The 20,066-nt window shown below is 40.3% G+C and overlaps 3 protein-coding genes and 1 pseudogene across 6 annotated transcripts; all 4 read left to right on the forward strand.

Moving 5' to 3' along the window:
• Nucleotides 1-45: 45 nt before the first annotated feature.
• On the forward strand, nucleotides 46-8,868 carry LOC110043522 (dopamine receptor D1.L-like). Of its 4 annotated transcripts, none has more exons than XM_020748984.2 (2): nucleotides 46-5,924; nucleotides 7,354-8,868. In XM_020748984.2, exons 1-2 carry the CDS (start codon nucleotides 5,196-5,198, stop codon nucleotides 7,408-7,410), a joined length of 786 nt encoding a protein of 261 aa, XP_020604643.1. In that variant the 5' UTR covers nucleotides 46-5,195; the 3' UTR covers nucleotides 7,411-8,868. The 4 variants fall into 4 exon arrangements, with proteins under 4 accessions (XP_020604643.1, XP_020604640.1, XP_020604641.1 ...); XM_020748981.2 differs by having other exon boundaries at nucleotides 46-3,568; nucleotides 5,162-8,868; XM_020748982.2 differs by having other exon boundaries at nucleotides 46-844; nucleotides 5,162-8,868.
• Nucleotides 8,869-9,897: 1,029 nt separating this feature from the next.
• LOC149104035 (adenosine receptor A2b-like) lies at nucleotides 9,898-12,617 on the forward strand. Its single transcript, XM_089273675.1, has one exon. The coding sequence runs from the start codon at nucleotides 10,020-10,022 to the stop codon at nucleotides 11,406-11,408; it is 1,389 nt and encodes a 462-aa protein (XP_089129801.1). The 5' UTR covers nucleotides 9,898-10,019; the 3' UTR covers nucleotides 11,409-12,617.
• A 2,825-nt stretch (nucleotides 12,618-15,442) lies between these two features.
• LOC149104036 (alpha-2B adrenergic receptor-like) lies at nucleotides 15,443-16,199 on the forward strand (annotated as a pseudogene).
• LOC149104037 (uncharacterized) lies at nucleotides 16,198-18,133 on the forward strand. Its single transcript, XM_089274218.1, has one exon. It carries the CDS (start codon nucleotides 16,198-16,200, stop codon nucleotides 16,789-16,791), a length of 594 nt encoding a protein of 197 aa, XP_089130344.1. The 3' UTR covers nucleotides 16,792-18,133.
• The last annotated feature ends 1,933 nt before the right edge of the window (nucleotides 18,134-20,066 follow it).

Below are 20,066 nucleotides of genomic sequence, written 5' to 3' on the forward strand. Positions count from 1 at the left end.
TTTCTCTCATGTTTGCGTTTGGCTGTAATGATTTAAAACACCTGTTTCGTACAAATTTTGGGCTATGTATTAATCTTTTTGTTCAGGCCATGCTGTTGCTATTTAATGTGCTAGAGCTTGCTAGTTAGGTAGTAAAAGGAACTCGTTTTACTGTGCAAACGTACCCATAGTTCAGAATAGTTGAAAAAAAAAAACCGTGGATGTTATTCCGAAATGTAAATTGCATGTTGAAAATTCTCTGGATGGACTTGCGACACATATGCCAAAAAGGATGCCGAAAGTAATTAACGTGAAGCGGAAGAGGTATAATGGAAAATTCAACCTATTACGTCAGTCATTAATTCCCCTTTTCGATTTTCCTCGGTCTGGCTATCCTAGTGTATTTTCGGTTTGTTTTCACCTCTGCTGTTTCTTGAAGGCTGCAAGAAAATTTCAAAGTAGTAACACATAGAACACCTTACCTGTTTCCAGCCCCCATTTTTTTAGAGCACAAATAACGTCGGAGACGAGTGTAAGTAATGTCAATGCCGTTTGCAACTGCAGCCTCAAAACAATTGACAATCTGAAAAAGGTCCCACGAGGCTAAAGAACGCGAGAGTCTGGGTACCACATGCTAAATTGAAGGGGTCGGTGTGGGCCGCGCGCGTTGCATGCTGTTTATTAATTCAATAGCAAACAAGCTTCAAATACATTGAAATACATTCATGTAGGTGTTCCTCACCAACATCCCTTGGTAAACTCCTCAGTGAACATCTGCCTTATTGCTGCAGAGGAAGGTACTCTTTTTAATTCGCTGGATCCTGCCCGATTTTGCGTTTGCAGGGAGAACGTGAGAGTGAGGTTGGTGAGTGAGATTTGAGATCGTCTTATTTTGTGAGAAAGCATGACCCATCCTCGATACATTTGCGAAATGTTATTTCATGATACACCTGCTACAGAGCAATTACGACTTCTCGCAGCCGTATGGTAAACGTTTGCGATTCGGACCTGCTAAAGGTGTTTCAACTATGCGGCTTATCGATTTTCTCAATATTGTGAACTTAAATGTTGCGGTTAAGTCAGTAATTTTCATAAATTGATTACTTTAAATTTTCATGAACCATTGACTATGCTTTTATTCTGATGCAATGTTATTTTGTCTATTTTAAGATACCTCGCGATTCACGTTCATATACCGTTTAAATCTTTAATTACATATTGTTTATTGGCGGTGAAATTCGATTCAGTTCTATATTTGAGAATTTTGTGGATAAGAAACGTATTAGAGCTCTGACTTAGCGTACTGAACACAGCAATTTAGATTCCACTATGCAGATTTGGAATATTCAATGTTCCCGCTGCAGTAAGCCAAGGCAATATTTTGTCTAAACATTCAGTTTTCCCCTGATGGAAAAAAAGCCGAAACCGTTGAAAATAAGCTATTAGCGTAGCCCGAATAGAAATCTAAGTGTTCTGAAATGGAAATATCTCCAAACAAAAATTCACGTACGTACGTTATTCCAGGTGAAATTATTTTTATGCCAGATCGGGTCCCCGTGAGCGAATGTGCCCTAATATCGAACTAATGGATATTGAAAACTGGCTTAAAAGCTTAAAGCAATATTGATTACTGGTTTCAAATCATTCAGCTGTAATGGATTTTGTTCTAAATACGGATTTTTAATGAATGCTTGTCAACAGCAAGATGAATCTATCCGAAAATAGCGCCGCTAGGAAAAAGGAAGTTGCATTGAAAAAGAAAAAAAATAAAGGATTTCAACACAAATAAAATAGTTGCTTCTACAGAGGTTATGCCGTAAATAACCCGCCCAGATGCTCAGTTTATTTTTGTTGCCATAAATCGCTATAAATCGACACTGAGTGGAAACTGTATGAAACAGCGAACAGCTTAAAATTTCCGAAACATCTTATGGGTTCTGTGCATTCATGTAAAAAAAGTAAGAAAAGAGAAACTTTTCTTTGATAAAAGACAATGCGTTTATATCAGCCTTTCGAAAGTAAATCCACTACAGCTGTAATGAATTTAAGAGTCTATTTGGAATATTCGCCCTATCTGTTCAAGTGGTTCTTTTCTCGGGATAAAATTCGAAACGCTTCTTCTGAAACTTACTCAAGTGGTCTTCTTATAGCTTTGTAGCTTTTTTTTCTGGAATTGTTATAGGCCCTTTTATCTAAATTTCACTCGCAAGCTTTTCATTTCTTTGTTTACTTAGTACAGCTGAAGTTTCATTATATGAATGTCGTGATTTCTGACCACACGTTTTTCGTCTAGTTTTGAGAATATCAAAGATGCAGATCGAGAGGATCTGTAAAGGCCATCACAATTTATTTTTACGACACCTTATTTTTCTTTTTTTAATCCTTTTTTGAACAAAAAAAAGCACAAAAAGAAACCTTGTATTGTAATTGAACAGGATTATGCGTGTAGTCACAGACATGAATACCCTCTCGAGGTGAATTGCTAACGTTTGACAAATGTTTACAAAAGCAGAAAATAGTTCGGAAGATTTTAATAACATTTGTAGAACTCGCATGTCAAATTGTCATGGCAAGTTCTATAGAAACATTCATTGCAAGGAAACTCGTTCTTACAACAATTATTTAGTGAAGAAAAAATGACAGTCTGTTAGATTAGTACTTTCTACAATGCACTTTTTGTCGAGACTTACAATAATGAAAAACTGTCGTTGGACTTTTTTGAGCCGTACACTTAAGGCTTTTATAGAGCTTTATGTACTTAGAAAAATCCTTGTTCAAATAAGCTCGGTTTTACGCCCTTTAATTTTGATTCTGGTCAATAGAAGACTTTCGAAACGTGAATATTTTTTAAAAAATCGGGACGTATAATCACACGAAAGGAATTACCAACCTTCCTGGTGCAACTTCCGTTTTCGAGTTTAAAATTAATTAGGAAATGTTTAAGATTGATTAAACTGCTTTGATTTATTACTCACTGTCGGTAGATCAAATTTAAGAGCAATAAAAACAAATGAAAGCCTTTAATTGAAATAACGCCTTACTGACCACCTCCCCCTTAAAATTAATTTATCAATGCATAATTCTTTTTAAATACTTAACTTAAGTGATTTCTGTGAGAGCAATTCAATTTTGAGAACTTCGTAGAACGAACGGTTAGAATGCGAAGCTATTTAAACTCTTAACCCTCTCTGATTAGTCTCCGCGACTTTCGCTCAATTTTTGGTTTCACGTTGAATTCATTTATCTAATCTGAAAAGATAACTCTCCTGTTTTGAGTTGTCATTATAGTGACCTGAACTTGCCGGAAGAAAAACCTTATCTGTCACCGAGGGGACCTGTCAATTTATGATATCTCTGAAAAAGACAATTCTGTAGTTTCAGAGCAGCCGTCTGATACTGCAGAACCTCGAGGTCATAAAACAACGAGCGGCGATTCGAAAATCAAAAACTGTATATCATAACAAAAAGTGTACTGAAGTGAGAAGATTGATAGAGATAACCATTGCACGAGGACTGAGAATCTCGTTTATCACGAGACCATAAAAAACATCACCAACATACAACAAAACGACGGCCCGACGTACAAAAGGTAACTTGCTTTCTTTTACATATGATACATGTTGCTTCAACAGTGAGGGGCTCATCCGGCCGGCTCCGAGTCAATTCTGATCGAGGTAGCTATGCAGAATACTTGGTTTTGAGAAACTGTGAAGGTAAGGGGGATGTGCAGAGAAACTGCTATCAGAACGATTCCCCGAAGTCCGAACGAGCGAAATTAGAAAAAGAAAAAAAACAAGTCAGACAAATAGGTAGATGCTACTGTTGTTGCCCCACAATCATTGACATGTTTACCGTTTTGGATATCCGGGATAAGAGAAAGGAGTACAGATGATAATATCATATCACAATTCCCCTTTAACACAAGTAGATAAGAAAAAGCACGAAATCGATCGATATCTGGATTTAAATTAAGCTTGCGGTGGTGGGAGCGGACTACTCTACATGTACAAATCTGTACAGCTCCGACGTTTACGGCAATGCTTCAGACGAGCACACGTACACGGGCACTCTTGCCTGGGAAACAAAAACAGGAGAGATCTGTACAAAGACATGTTCTTTAGCTTGCCCTAAGCTAATTTAGAAAGGTGTTGTTGATAGCCAGGCCGTGCTAGTCGGAGGGGATTGTTGGTCCGAGAAAACTTAGAAACAGATTTATAGTATGACTCAGCTAAAAATTACATGTAAAGCTTTCGACAGTGTTAATGGATGGCTAGAGATTGATCAGCCTATAACCATGCTGACATCCACGATGTTTGTTTCATAACATATAATCCGTAAATTTACGTTCGTGGAATTAAACTCTTTCGCTAAATAGAACTTCCTCATCTAAATGTAGCTCCTTGCACGTACGTTCTATGTTCGTTCTTTCAAGTAATCTAATCCAAAGCAGATAAAACCGAACGTTTTAGTTGTTTTTAAGTCTGTGACTGATAACTGCCATCCAATTTTAATCAGGCAGCGATTTTATCATTTCGAACCCGAGTTCGCTGACATGCAAATATATTACTGGCGTCAAGTTCGGTTTAAAGCACAAACGAAATCTCGGATGCAAGCTGCAATGGTGAGAACATGCGACTTCTCTCAGCTCAAGCGACTAGCCCTTGACAGGTTGTTTTACAAACTTTCTGTTTGCGCCGGTAAATATAGCCTGTGTTTAGTTGAAATTCGGGTCCTCAATGAAGACTCATTTCCCACGATTTTACAATCATGTTTTTGAAACTTTTACATTAGCGCAAATGCACACGCCTAAGAAAGCAGTTGGGCGGTTTTCGTGTTTTGCCCACTTAGTTAGGTTTAGCGGATATACCCCAGAACTATTTTTTTCTGTAAAAATGCTATATTCTGCAGCATTTCCCAGTTTTAGGCCGGAATCAAATATTGAACTAGACCGCAGGGATATTTCCTTCTTTGCGTTGGTCTCATATCATTTTTGTTTTTTCGTTTTTTTTGCAAATTAATTAAATTTCCGGAAGTATAATAGGTATTACATCCTTGGTCATGTTGATTCCTCCTTTTGATTGCGCGCAAATTGAGGGTGCGATTAGGTGCAACACGCTTGAAGCGTAGCCTGTGGAAACGAACGGTACTTAATATTAATCAACTGTTATTTTAAATTTTCCAGATTGTTGTTTATTGTCAGATGTTTCTAGTTTGCGATGACGATGCACACGTCAGCCTCGGAGCGTGTAACTTGGTCAGTTCTGTACAGTAGCCTAGCTGTGTTCACCATCGTTGGGAACTCACTCTCCATAGCAGTGTTCCTCAACAATTCAAGACTTCGCCGCATGCGCACAAGCCTTCTACTGATTAACTTAGCAGTCGCTGACCTGCTCGTGGGTGCTGTTGCCGTTCCCATGTACATGGTGTTCCAGTGGCCACAAAGCATCATAGCGCAGAATAGCACTTTCGTCATCTCATACGAAGCTGTTGATCTGTTAACTGGCTTTGCGTCACTGTTCAGCTTGTCTGTAATCGGCCTGGAGCGAGCGTTTTCTGTGTTCTGGCCACACAGGCATCGAGCGATGGGAAAATATCCTTACTTTGCGGCTGTTCTAGTTTGTTGGTTCCTATCCTCGCTACAAGTGCTGCTTCATGTTTTAACCGAGCACAAAATCGTCGATTTTACGGTCTTTTTCTACAGCATGATGTTTGCGCTCTCATTTGTCCTGGTTGTGATGCTTGCTACGTACACCGCAGTCTGGTACAAAGTGCGGGCTCGTCAGCTAGAGCTTAGCGACCGTCGAAGAAACAGTCGAGTGTCGATGGAACGAGAGCAAAAACTCCTCTTAACACTAGCCATTGTTACCGGTGTCTTCTTCATTACTTGGCTGCCTTTTCATTTACTGAACATCACGCTGTTCTTTTGCATTCCCTGCCAAAAGAAAGTGAGGATAAATACCATTCACGCCATTAAACTTCTTCATTACAGCAATTCGTTCATGAATCTAATCATTTACAGCTGTCGGTTCCCTGACTTTCGGCGGACACTTTGCCAGTTTTTCGGGAAATATTCAGGGCGTGTTTATCCCATGCAATCAAATAATAACGGAAACCAAAGTTCAATGAACACACATAACGTTAGTCCTCCGGTGGAAATGGAGGGCGCTAGTCGGATTTCGATTTACTATCAAGAACGTTAGAAATTCCACCGACACTTAATACACAGTCTCATATATTATTGGGGGTCGTACATTCCATAAACCGCCATATTTTGCTCATTCGAAACGGTAGACCGCTTTCGTTTTCTCCTGAAAACGAAACGGCTCTAGTAGTAGGACGATAATCCCCGCGGGGTACTCCCATATAAAAAAGGGCGGGGGTGCTCGTCGGGAAGTCTGAAAAGAACTACTAAGTGGTGGCAAGATCCTGTTATGTGGGCGTGGCTTGAAATCTTTTCCCCCCTAAGAGGTACCAATTTTTAAACAATCCATTACCTCCTGTCAATTTTTTTTTCGGTTCAATGCCCTAAAAGGTACCGAAAAAGCTCTCGCTGTGGAACTTTTGAAGCTGGACACTCTGAGAAGTACCAAAACTGCTTTTTTAACCCTTAAGGCGGGAGTTAACATGAAGGCCGGTTTTTGGCTGGGTATTATGGCTTCAACACAAATATCTCGTTCACGTTTCAAGCAGTCAAAAATCTCTTTGCTCATCCCACATATCTACGTTTTGGGCTGTTTTGTAAATTTTTTGGTGAGTTTTGGGTATATGTGGGGATAAATAGATTTCTCAAAGGATTAGCAAAATTTTCTGGAAATAGGACATTTTGAAGATTTCATGTTGTTTTAAAATTATAATTTGAAGTTAAAAATTGGTAAACGTACACCAAACAGTTGTGCCCCAACCCGGGGTACCCTTTCGGATGGCGTTCAACTGTCTGGTGGTATTCTAAAACTTTTTTCCTTTTAATCCCTCTTTAAACTTCCCTAAACTTCACTTAAATTCATGTAGACCCTCCCCTTAAAAGGCACGACGAGCCCCCCAGACATTTTTATATCGGAGCCCCCCCGGGTAATAATCATCTTTACCTATCTTTTAACAGTAAGTAACAAATTCTTTACGATATGTTAGCTCAGTGATCGTGTTTCTCTTCAGACATACCAAAGTGTTTCTAAACAAATTGGTTCTAACTCCGTTCCGTAACCAACGAACAAATGAAAGGTTTTGCACGAACACTCGTTTTGAAACAGAGACACAAGGTAACTCGGAAAATGGCCTATTATCTTTTACTGTAGAATTTCGAAAGTAACGGCCCCCTTCCCGGAAAATAACGGCTCCCGGAAAGTAACGTTAATTTTTTTTACATTCCTATTGAAGCCCGAAAGAAACGGTCCACCGAGAGTAACAGCCCACCCGAAAGTAGCGGCCCTTTGAAGAAGTCAATAGAAAAGAAAATCTGATCTCAAGCGCAACACAGATGGATCAGCCTTACTGCAGGACTGAACTACTTAAAGAGTTATTTATTTCTGGGTTTATATCGAACTTAAGTGCATGAATCTATCTTGAAACTATAATTCATAAGGTGTACCTGTCTGGCAGCAGGGTCAAATGATACAGTACCATTAGACACATCAAGATATAATGCAACCATTATACTTTCGCCTTGCAATGCCAACATTAAGGGACTTCTCGCTATGCAGTCTGCTTTGTCTATGTGGGTACAGTAATTAGTAACATACATAAACGAAACTTTTAATTTCATGATACGCGGCGTCCGCTTTGTTTAAAACGTACCAGTGTTTTTTAACCATCCGAAAGTAACGGCTGCCCGAAAGTAACGGCTACACGAGAGTAGCGACCCCTTTTGCCTGCTAAATCCGAAAGTAACGGGGGCCGTTACTTTCGGAATTCTACGGTATTCCCCGTCATCCTCCGCGTATAGCAGTGTTTACTATCCCCAGTTTAATTTTATTTATTTATTTTTCTCTTTTTTTAACCGCCGACAGTCTTCTGTTGTCGTCTTGCACGTGCGATGACCTGTATTTCCTGCTCGCTAGCTTGTTTCCATGACGTTGGTCACATCCACACTACGCCGGAGGAATTTGAAAACGGAGCCTTATTTCTCCGGTGCCTACCGTCCACACTAATCCGTCACGAAAACCGGCGGAACTTTTCGAAAACGCTGTTCAATCCGGGGGAATTTGAAAACGTCGGCTTTGTGTTGTAATGTGGACGGAAAACATTTTGCAACCGAAGCTTTTCGTAAAAGTAACGATTGGGTCACGATTTCCCCGGAAAAGTTTCATGCAAACACAAATGCAAAATGACCAGTGACTGTTGCGTTTTCAAAGTTTTAATGTGGACGGGAAAAAAAAAAATGATGCGTTTCCAGAATAGCCCAGAGTGAAACCTCCGTTTTCAAATTCTTCCGGCTTAGCGTGGACAGGGCCTTGGGGAATGGACCATTAGAGAAATGATGGCGGGGAGGCGGGGGGACATAACCAAGTATCAGACACATTTAAGTGATATTATTGCCTAACTGATGAGGCTGCATTGTATTTTTTGTTTGGTGTTTAGGGAAATATCGATTCTCTTTATTCATTCCCTTTGTAATAAAATTCATTCTTGGCATGCAGTGAATCAAGGTTTTAGCTATGATTCTGTGAGTGGCCGTCCAGTAACAAATATGGGACCAAAGGGCCTATTTCGCTAGGGCCCTGGCATGAGTTTTTTTTTTTCACATCCCCATCCCCCATCACTTTTTTAATGGTCCGTCCCTAATTAGCCTGAGGCATTTGGGTGTGAAGGCTCCCTTGGGAATATACAGCAATCAAGGTTAAATACAGCGTGTATGGTGCTTATAGTGTAAAAAATTAAATCCAGATAATCGCATTAGTCGTTTTGCTTCGTAACTAAGTACGGCCATAACACCCCAACATTCAGAACCCATTTAGTTTACTGATTTATCATTTTTACTTTTTATCTCCTGACTTTTATTGTGATATTTAGACATTTTATTACTGTAATACATTTCAACCTTTATTCTGCGCATATTTTGGGTTTAAAAAAAATAGTTTGGAGGCAGATCTTTGAATCTAATAGTACGAGTGTGCTCTACTACAGGCCTTTCCTTCGGCTGGTTTCAGTATATTATATATCGCAGCATTATCGCAACCGAGAGACGGTTTGGCCGAGTGGTTTAGGGCGCTCGATTTGAAATCTGGAGGTCCCTAGTTCAAATCCTCCACCCTACCGCTATCTAGGCTGCGAGTAGGCTCACCTTTGAGTCACGAGCGCGAGCGGCGAAGAGCAAAGCGATTCGCTGGGAAGGAGTCTAGTGAAGAGGCCCCAAAAATGTGATTGTCTCGTCTCGCGGCTTCGCCACTCGATTTCGCGCTCGTGGCTACGCCGCGCGCTTGTGCTCCGACGACAGCCTGCTCGCAGCCTAACCGCTATCTGGATTTGTTCTCGGTAGTCCTGAATTCAACTCCTCGACCGCGTTGTGTAAATAGCCAAGTCTTCCACCTCCCACCAGTTGGAATTTTTAATAGTTTATGTTCCATTTACAATGTTTGGTTGTTTATTTTTATAGCCTCCCCAATTAGCGCAACATTGCTAAATACATTTGGCACTGAAATAAAAAGGTATTTAACATTATTAGAATTATTTTCATGCTTTGTTTTTTGTTACGTAAATGCAATTTATTCCCGAAGGAGATAGGCGGAAAGAGATTTCAGTATTATTGCTCAAGCGCTAACACTTATTTACATAACAGATATCTTTCGGAAGAGCGGACACAAGAAAAATATTCTCAAACAGCTGCTGAAAACACGTACTGAACGTTTTTCACAAAAACAAGCTCCTAACTCTTTGATTACTAACTGCGCATGATTGTTCGAATTTGACGTATGACATCTACAGATGAAAGATGATCACTCACATAACCAAGGGAGTAATCCAATATTACGGTTGTGACTTCACAGTGAGTACTTAACGCTGCTGATCTGTCTTTCCTTGTCTCTTGTGCCTGATCTGACATCAAGATGAACTCTAGCAATACAGATCTAACCACGGATACTTCGAGCCTCGTTTCGTCCGAGTTATTTTGTCCACCAATACAAACATGGGTTTTAAGGGACACAGCCTCGTTCAAGATAACCGCAGCGGCTACAATCATCATTTGTCCGGTTACCATTCTTCTAAACATTTTAGTTATCATAGCCGTAAAAAGGAGACGGGACTTGCAAAACATCAACTCGAACATTCTGTTGGCAAGCATGGCGGTAGCTGGTGTTTTAGTGGGTGCTGTCTCCATGCCATTTACCATCATTTCAGATGTGTTAGTCCTTGCCAAGTATCTAGACGCCGGAGTTTTTTGTGGAATAGCTTTCGTGAACGACATGGTATTGTATGTCGGTAGTTGTTCGTCTGTGTATCATCTCACTGTAATTGCTTGGGAGAGGAACGTGGCCATACGAAAATGGGAAGATTATAAAGTTATCGTTACCAAAAGCCGGGTTAAGAAGTTTGCAAGAATTGCTTGGCTGTTGGCCGTGTCGGTTCCAATTTCACCAAGCATAATGAAAATCGCCAGTGTCGAGTACAAGTACATTCTGTTCGTCGACATAGCTTGCGTTCTCCCGGGAACTGTTTGCATCGCGCTACTAGGCTATTTCTACATACGAGTTTATTACGGTATGCGCCAATGGGAAACCGAGAAAATCAGGGAGCTCTCTTGTCTGATCAAAGCTAAGTTGGCCACGAAAGTTGCCAAAACGACAGCCATCCTAACAGTGGTGGTGCTAATTTCGTTCATTCCGTCGTTAGCCTTCCTGCTCTTCGGAGAGATTTTTCCCTCACTTCGCAGAAGCTCGTTTTTCCGTTGGTCGGTGATGCTGGCTCAGCTCAACTCTGTCTTCAATCCTGTTCTTTATTGCTATAGAGATCGCCGCTTCAGGGACGCATTTTTAGAGATATTAAAGTTGAAAAAGCCCGCATCCAGTGCACAAAGAAAATTAGAAAAAGATTGCTTTGTTCATACATTGGATGACCTCCAAGGCATTTACCGCATGCCAAGATCAAGAACCTACAACTTGATAACAGACCGCAGCAACAATGATGACCAGAGGGCTGGTGGAGAAAAGGCTCGTATGAGACGCATGACAGTTGCACCGACTGAAATAAACACAGCGATGTGTGTTCAGGTTATTACAAAAGGGCCAGGAATTGAAGTTGAACGCGGTGTCACTGCAAAAGAAACTCAAAGTCATCTTGAAGAAACCATCGATTTGCATCCGTTTAAAGCATCAGGCATGCCTTCAGAATCGAGACTCGGTTCCCCACAACAAGTCCGTAAGAAAATAAGGTCAAACTCCTTGCAGGATGAGCAATTATTCGTCGGGAAGGTTGGCAGTCAGCTCGGTAAATGTTAGAAGAAAGCGATTGGAAACCCAAGGACATCGCTACCTCTCCTGAACATCAACAGAAAAACAGGGATTACCAGAGGCTATAAACGCGACAGGGTCACTTTCATTAATCTGACATAAAATTCCGATGATAAATGAACGTATGGTAACTAGAAATGGATTACTGATTTAACCAGCCAGAACTTCCGTTTTCCAGATTGATATATAATTGTAAGATGTTCAAGGCTGATTAAAATACGTTTCTGGGAAACAATTTAAGAACAACAGGAAGAAAAGAAAACCTAAAATATTGCCTTAAGCAACGACCGTTCCCGAAATTGATTTATTGATCAAAATTTTTTTTAATTAAATATTTTGAAGTGTTTTTTTTTTTTGCAAAAGCAAATCAATGTTGAGAGATATTTAAGCTATAAATTGTCAGGTGCGAATGGTTAGGCTATGTTGTTTTAGTTTTCTACACTCACTGGTTAGTCTCTGTGATATTCTATTTCTTCTTTGGACCCAGTTATAGAATATTTCAATTTGTTCTGTTTTGTGTTTTAATTCCGCTTTCCGGAGAAAAAGCTCAACTGTCTCCGACCTACACTCACTTCTTTACTGATACAAGAATATTGTTTTTCCGGTCTAGGCTGATTATTTTATTATTATTTTTATTTTTTTGCAGATTTTAGGCTAATTATACTCTTGTGAATATTCTTGAATTATAACGTATGAAACTACCCTTTTATTGACTTTTTATCATGGACTTTTTGAAATGGCGTTGAAGCAATTTTGGTGCCAGACTGCAGGCAATGAAGTCTGATATATGACGCACATAACTTCTTACGGGAATGTTTTTAGCATCGAACATACGGCTAGTGCTGTTTTTGTTGTTTTTTTGGCTAGTTTTGCCATTTAGAGAAAGGAAGAATTGCACGGCTTAGTTAAAAACATATAATTGTGCTGCATTTACAAATTTTCAACACAGAGAACTATATTCTTTTCAAAATCTACGTCTCGGATTCATTCTGAAAATTTCGCAAGTTTCAGTCTCGAAATTCTTATCAAACATATTCTTATAGAAAAAACGGTGTATAAATTTATAGCAATGACTCAAAAAGACAACTTCTGTCGTCTGATTGAACCTTGTGGCCTTAAAAACGAGGTGGTTTTCGAAAATTGCTTCAAAGTCGCTATCACACACTGAACGTGGAAAATAAATTACCGGTAAACAGAGGTGATTTCCAGGTCACTTCACTGAGTGCTAAATCTCTACATTAGGTCATACTTTGAATAACTGACTTATCGAGCTAGATAGGCGAAGGTTTCACTCTGAAAACGCATCAAATGTTTTCTGTCCACACTGCACTACGCCGGAGGAATTTAAAAACGGAGGTTTCACTATGAAAACGCATCAAATGTTTTCTTTCCACACTACGCCGGAGGAATTCAGAAACGAAGGTTTCACTCTGAAAACGCATCAAATGTTTTCTGTCCACACTAGGCCGGAGGAATGCAAAAACGAAGGTTTCACTCTTAAAATACATCAAATGTTTTCTGTCCACACGTTCCCCGGAGGAATTTAAAAACGCAACAATCACCGGTCATTTTGGATTTGTGTTTGGGGAAAACTCGGTCAGGGAAATCACGTGATCATCGTGACACCATCGTTTTTGAAAAGCTCCGTCTTTCAAAATGTTTTTCATGTACACGAAAACGCAAAGCCACCGTTTTCAAATTTCTCCGGTTTAAGAGCGTTTTCGAAAAAGCTTCGTTTTGGTGACGGATTACTGAGTGTTGCTACTCTTTTCATGTCTGCAGAATTTAATGGAAAGGTTTAAGTAGAACTTTCGAGGCCTGGGTTTGTCGTCGTTTGGAGATAGAGTCGCTAGAGGAATTTAAGAGAAAACCGTGTTCGTTTAGGAGATTCTCGTAACTAAATGATATGCATGTAAGAAAAACGTTTTAACTAATTTTGGACTGAAATGTACCGGTCAATTCGCAAATTCAACATTCCCTTAATTGTTTAGAATTCAATTTTTATCTTCTGTTATTTAAGTAAACGCTTACGATTAGCTTCCGTGGATACTTTTTTCAATGTATGAATAAGCAGCACTCGTCCTTTGACCGTGATAAACCTGAAAAGGTGTTGGAAATGCGGTTGTTTCGAGCCACAACTGCGTGTTTGAAGATTATTTTAGCCTGTGTTACAGAAAGCGGCGCTCTCCAAACAAATTGGTTGGAAAAGTCTTATTTTTAGGCTTGTCTTCGGCAGCTGATTTTTGGTGAGGCCAAAAAGTTCCACAGCGTACTTCATGTTAAATATCCTTAATACTACTGTATGAAACAGTTATGATATCAAAGTGTAAAACAAGGCCTAAAAGCCCTCAAACATCGAATGTAATTATTATTTCAGAAATTTTAATAGATAGACACGTGCACGCATTGCGTGCCTGTGTGTGAGAAGGCAGTATTTCCATGTTATTCCTTCTTTAATGTACCTACGTCACAGTTTAAGGAGTTATCTTGATCAATTCGTAATGGTAATAGGACTGAGTGGAGTCCAATTCGGTCGGTTATCATAAGAGTGATAACAAAATCGAACGACCGCGCGGCGGGAGTCCGATTTGTTTATCACGAGTATGATTACAGACCGAATTTGATGACACGAAGTCTTATTACCAATTACTCATAAAAATTACAATTTCCGAGGAAAGAAGAATAGCGAAGCTATGAAAGAAAGGGAAAATTTGCATTAAAATACCTACAAAGGAGATGTAAACATTCTAAGGCCACCGCACCTCCTACCGGCAATTAGGCGCCAAAAACATAAAAGCGCACGCACGCACGCACGCACGCACGCACGTAACTACAACTTTGAATGTGATTGGTTGATTTAAACCACAACTTTGAATGTGATTGGCTTATTGAACAGTCCGATAACAAACTGTCCAATAACAAACTGTGCGATAACAACTCGGCAAGTGAATTAGTGGAAAATAAGAATTTTTTAAACCAATCACAATCGAGGAAATTGTAATTTTTATTATTAAGTTTGTAACATAAATGAAAATTATGGAACTTAAATTCGATATTAAATGGATTAGAAAATAGTTTAGGTAATTATAGGATAAGTGGATTGATGCATTTTACGATTTTAGTCTGACATGATTTGGCTTTAAAATTCATTCCCCACTGAATTTAATACCAGAACAGTTGTCATCGCTGATTTTATTTCTCACCCATTAACACCTTCATTTGTCTGGTTGAATACAATCAAAAATTTTACAATGAACAAATCTTCAGGGAAAAATAAGCGAGTCCTTTTTTGTACTTGTCTCTCAGGGAACCATTAATATCCTCTCGATCTCTTTCAAATACCTCATTTCTGTTCTGAATGTGGTTTCCAAATTGCCGTGTTATCTGATCATATCCGAAAGCTTTTTTTAACATCCTGATTGATTCTCGCTAAAACGTTGTGTCGATTCAGCAAATTGTGCAGTTCTCTTTTTTTCAGTAGATAACGATATTTCAAACTCTGCCGTATGCCCGTTTTGACTGAGTCGTTTTCAAATAACTTGAGATCATTAATTTATTTATTTGCAAACATAGATTGAATACTCTTCTATTTTGTCCTTGTTTCTGTTTCTTGACCTTGGTTTATGTTACAAGCAGACTGATAAAAAGGGAAATGGCTTCTCATTAGATATGTGCACATGAAAAGTGTTTTTCTCGGTTTTTTTTTTTTTTTTTTTTTCAATGTATAGCTTTCTTATTTAGAAACTCCGGCACCTCGGTTTCCGTTCAGTTGTAAAACAGAACTGAGCTGTGCTAGATATATATATATTCTCAAACAGCTGCTGAAAACGTTCCGGCTTAACGAATTGAGCGCTTGTAAGATCGTGTTCGTTAGGCAGGAATTACAGGCAGTCTAACTAACTAGCGATACCAGATGGTCACGAAGTCGGCGCAACGAAAAGATATTCATGGATAATCCCTCTCTGTAGTGAATACTCACTTCAGTTTAATTTCAGTGGTCATTTACATCCGATCCATTCTGTCGTGCCAAGAGATACTGCATTATCTAAAATGATCACTGGCAGTACAAATCCAGCTGCTAGCACTTCAAGCCAAGTACAGTCCGAGTTATTTTGCCCACCAATGCAAACATGGATTTTGAGCGACACAGCCTTGTTCAAGATGACCGCAGCGGCTACAATCATCATTTGTCCTGTCACCGTTTTTCTAAACATTTTAGTTATCATAGCCGTAAAAAGGAGAAGAGACTTGCAAAACATCAACTCCAACATTCCGTTCGCAAACATGGCGGTAGCTGATATTTTAGCGGGTGCTGTCTCCATGCCATTAACCATTATTTCAGATGTTTTAGTCCTTGCCAAGTTTCTAGACACCGGAGTTTTTTGTGGAATAACTTTCGTGAACGACAATGTATTGTATATCGGTAGTTGTTAGTCTGTGTATCATCTCACTGTAATTGCTTGGGAGAGGAACGTGGCCATAGGAAAATGGGCAGATTACAAAGTTATTGTTACCAGAGGCCGTGTTAAGAAGTTTGCAAAAACTGCTTGGCAGTGCACCGTGTTGACACCAATCCCACCAGACGTAATGAAAATCGCCGGTGTCGAGTACAAGTATATTCTACTCGTCGACATAGCTTGCGTTCTCCGAGGAACTGTGTGCTTGGTGCTGATCGGCTATCTCTACGTACGGGTTTATTTCTGTGTGCGTAAGCAAGAAACTGAAAAAAACAAAAAAACAAAAAAACAAAAACAAAAACAAACAAAAAAAAACAGAAATGTCGGTTTTCTGGTCAAAGCCAAGCTCACCACGAAAGTTGCCAAAACGACAGCATCCTATCAGTGGTGGTGTATCCAGTGATCAGGGCAATGATAGACGAATTAGACCTGCCCAGTCGTTGGACGACCTTCAAAGGATCGACCTCGTGCCAAGATCAAGATCAAAAACCATGGCAACCCTAGCAAGCAATGATATTCGAGAAACTGGTGGGCAAGTGACGCGAGAAAGACGTGTGTCATTTCAAACGCCTTCAACAAACGTAACGATCTGTCTCGATGTTTACCAACCAAAAACCATTACAACAGTGCCGGTACCAGGAATCCAAGTTGAAACCGGTACGTCACTAAGAGGAAGCCACACGCATGTTCAAGCAACTAGCGACCAGCGTCAAGCCTCCGTCCAGGCCTACTCCCAGCCATCACTTCACTCTCAAGCCTCGAGCCTTCAACCAGCTCAAGGTTCCCGGCAGCATCTCCGTCAAAGTCCTTGGATGAACACACTTATTCGTCGAAAAGATTGGCAGTCAGCACAATTGCCAACACGGAGTGGAGAGAAGACCGAGGACCTCACTACCAACCTCTTGAAGAGATAAGAGGATGCCAATTGTTAGCTGACACATTTAACAGCAAAATTGCCAGGCTGGGATTTTCAGAGGGCGTGGACGTCGGTAGAGGCTTGAATGAACCTTCGGTCACGCTCCGACAATTAACTCTCCCACAAATATGGCCCTATTTAAAGTTCAGGCGCAAACATCTTTAAGGTAACAGCCCACACAGACCTGCTCAATCATTCAAATGTAAGTCTGTGGGCATGTTTTACAAGTTAGCTCTTAAAGAAAGATATAGCATTTTTGATTTACTATAAGCTCATTAATGTAGCCTTAAGCCGGGCCTGTGTATTTCTTCCTTCCGTCTTGAGGCGTAGATATGTCTCTGGAACCACACCCCAAGTGTTTCAGTATGTGTGATTTCGATTTTTTTGCCTACTGGCTGAGACATTTTGACAAAGAAATTTGCCTGGAAGTCAACAGACGTTCAGACGTTTCAGTTGGGGAAGCGGAACAGATATAAATTTTCTCATAACTAGAAAAACTTATTGCCTGTTTGTTGGTCTCTTTGTGGCCACGATGGTCGCCGCTCGGGATTAGCAGATTATGCAGTGATCTATATTGTTTGGAAATATCCAGGAATTGTCGTTTAACTATAAAGGATAACAACACTTGAAAATACGTCTTCTGGACTAACTCAGGGCCATTAATTTCTTTTTACATTGCATCCCGCCCACATTGGCTACAGTTGCAGTTTAAAGGGCCCTAGTCAGCCACACCTTTGTTTTTGTTTACATGCGAGAGTTTGGCTATTATATTTTATTCGGAGCATGCAAAAATGAAGGAAATCACTGTGAAACTACTAAAGATAATTAAACATACTTTCAGGAACACAACTTACAACAAAGCAATAAGATTTCGCTTCACCATGCAATATCAAAAATTTCGACGGCGAAAATGGCGGAGTCTGACTAGGGTCCTTTAAGCCCTTGTATTTATTCAGTTTCTTTTTCTTGTTCTATGCTGAAGAAGTATTATTAAAGAAATGATTTCCTCATTAGTTGTTACTGATAAATGTGTTTTTCGTCTTTTTCAAGATAATACTTTTCACCCAGGGTTTAGAAACTCAAGTGGTTCGGATTTCTTGTTTAATTTGGCTCCAGCTTTCTGTTTATTTGCATACATGTAACAGAACTGAGAGCAAATGTTCTCAAACAGGTGCTGAAAATGTTTAATAAACAAGTTTGACGTTCACTCCTAGAGCGCGTTTGCCGGAAGAAGATTTAAACTAGAGATAAAAGAGAATCATTAACACGAAACCGTGAAATAATCGCGCCCAAACCTCAGAAGCAAAGCCTGGTTTTCACCAGCGACGAAAGCACAAGCGCAAGCACAAACGCAAGCAATAGGGATGACCTAAGTGAAAAGAAATTCGACGCAAACACAAGCACAAGCAGAATCATCCGAATCTTCCAAACTGTTTAGGCGCGAGGTAATCTGGATCCAGTGTTTGGTGAATTTTCATGTAAACAGTTTGTTGCTACTTTTATTAAATAAATGTCGCTCGGTATGGAGGGCAACCCAGCATCAAGGGAAGTGCTTAGGTCGAGAGCGAGAAAATGGTGGGATCGGAGATCAAATTTTCGTGATTGTTTTCCAGTGATCGGCAAAAATGTTCCTTCAAAAAATTCTAAAGGGAGAAACCGAGACTACCGTAATTCAGAGCTGCTCGGGACCTTAGATGAGGATTGCATATATTTTTTGACCAGACGCAGGTTGTCCTAGGAAAGCGCAAAAGCGTGCGCGGCAATGTCGAAAGGTATTGTGGGTAATGATGGGTCACGGTTGTTTGATTGCTTGCCGAACTCTATGTGTTTCAGCGTGGTACTGCAGGAGACAGCACAAACACGGGTATCCATGCTTTCTCTTTCTTCCTGCTGAAAAACCGTGAACTTCAGTCGAGCAACGACAAACCATAGCAGTATACCAATCGGCATTGTTGGGTACGCTACTGCTCTTTTGTGGAACAACCTTTTGTCGAAACCACTATACACAACAAAAGCAGTCATGGTGCAATTGCTATCGCTGAGTCAACACCATTAGAACACTCTGAATCAACCGTAAGAAAACACGATGAAATTGACATAACTGATAATTGTTATACCTAATAATTGAACGACTTGCTTTTCATTTCGGCACGCACTAGGGTACATGTTGTAGGCACATGTTACGGGGACATGAGGCGGGGACATGAAGCGGGAGCATGAAACGGGGACATGAAGTGGGGACATGAAGCGGGGACATGAAGCAGGGATATGAAGCAGGGACATGAAGCGGGGACATGAAGCGGGGACATGAAGCGGGGACATGAAGTAGGACATGAAGCGGGGACATGAACCGGGACACGCAGCGGGGAGATGTTTCAGCGACAATTTGTGCCCGTTCTTGCGAATTCGTGCGTCATGAAGCAGCTAGGACAAAATGACCTCAATTTTCAATGTCGCATTGTGTGCACTGCTCTTGCAAACTCTTCTTCGCTACAACTTTAAAACAACATGCCTACACACGAAGGGGCTTGTCTCCATTTCACGTCCCCTCAACGTGTCCCATAGCTGGTGTGCAACGACCTTTCACCTGTAGTGGTTACATATGTTTGCCTGTGCTTCGAATCAAAAAATTATCTGACACTTATTAGTACGCTGTTCTAATTCCAGTTAACAGCAACTTCTAAAAATGGTGCGGATTAATTCACTGCAAGATAATTATGCCTGTTTTCCAAATCCAATCCAAATCTAAAGGTACGACGAACACCCCCGTACTTTTTATATGGGAGTACCCCTCCCAGGGTTTGATCCCGCCGCCTTTGATGCACCATGATACGAGGGGTGCTTACCATTTGTCAGAATAAACCGGTTGGGATGACCGTTGTATAATGGTGAGGGTTTTTCCAAAATCAGCAAACCAACCGAACGAGATGGCGCTTACCATTTGCAATTCGATTTCTCGTAATTATTTTGGGCTGATGAGAGACTGGAAACTGGAAAATTTACCTAATGGTAAGGAAACTTCGGCCGTTCCGTTCCGAACGGAAAAAGAGGGCTACGCTGAAGGTAGTCTACAATTTCCGAACGGATTTTCCGGAAAATTACTGTTCCATTTGACTTTCAACCGAAATTTCCGGATTTTTTTGCTAAATGGTAAGTACCCGAGTAATCTGTTCCGGGACTGAATCGAAAGCACTTATTGGAAAGCGAAAAATTTCAGCGTGCAACGGCACCAAGCAACGGCATGGATGGTGATAATGACGTCATTCCCGGGAA

Source organism: Orbicella faveolata, unplaced genomic scaffold (assembly GCF_042242905.1).
Source record: "Orbicella faveolata isolate gen_17 unplaced genomic scaffold, um_ofav_v1 contig_35, whole genome shotgun sequence".
Taxonomy (NCBI): domain Eukaryota; kingdom Metazoa; phylum Cnidaria; class Anthozoa; order Scleractinia; family Merulinidae; genus Orbicella; species Orbicella faveolata.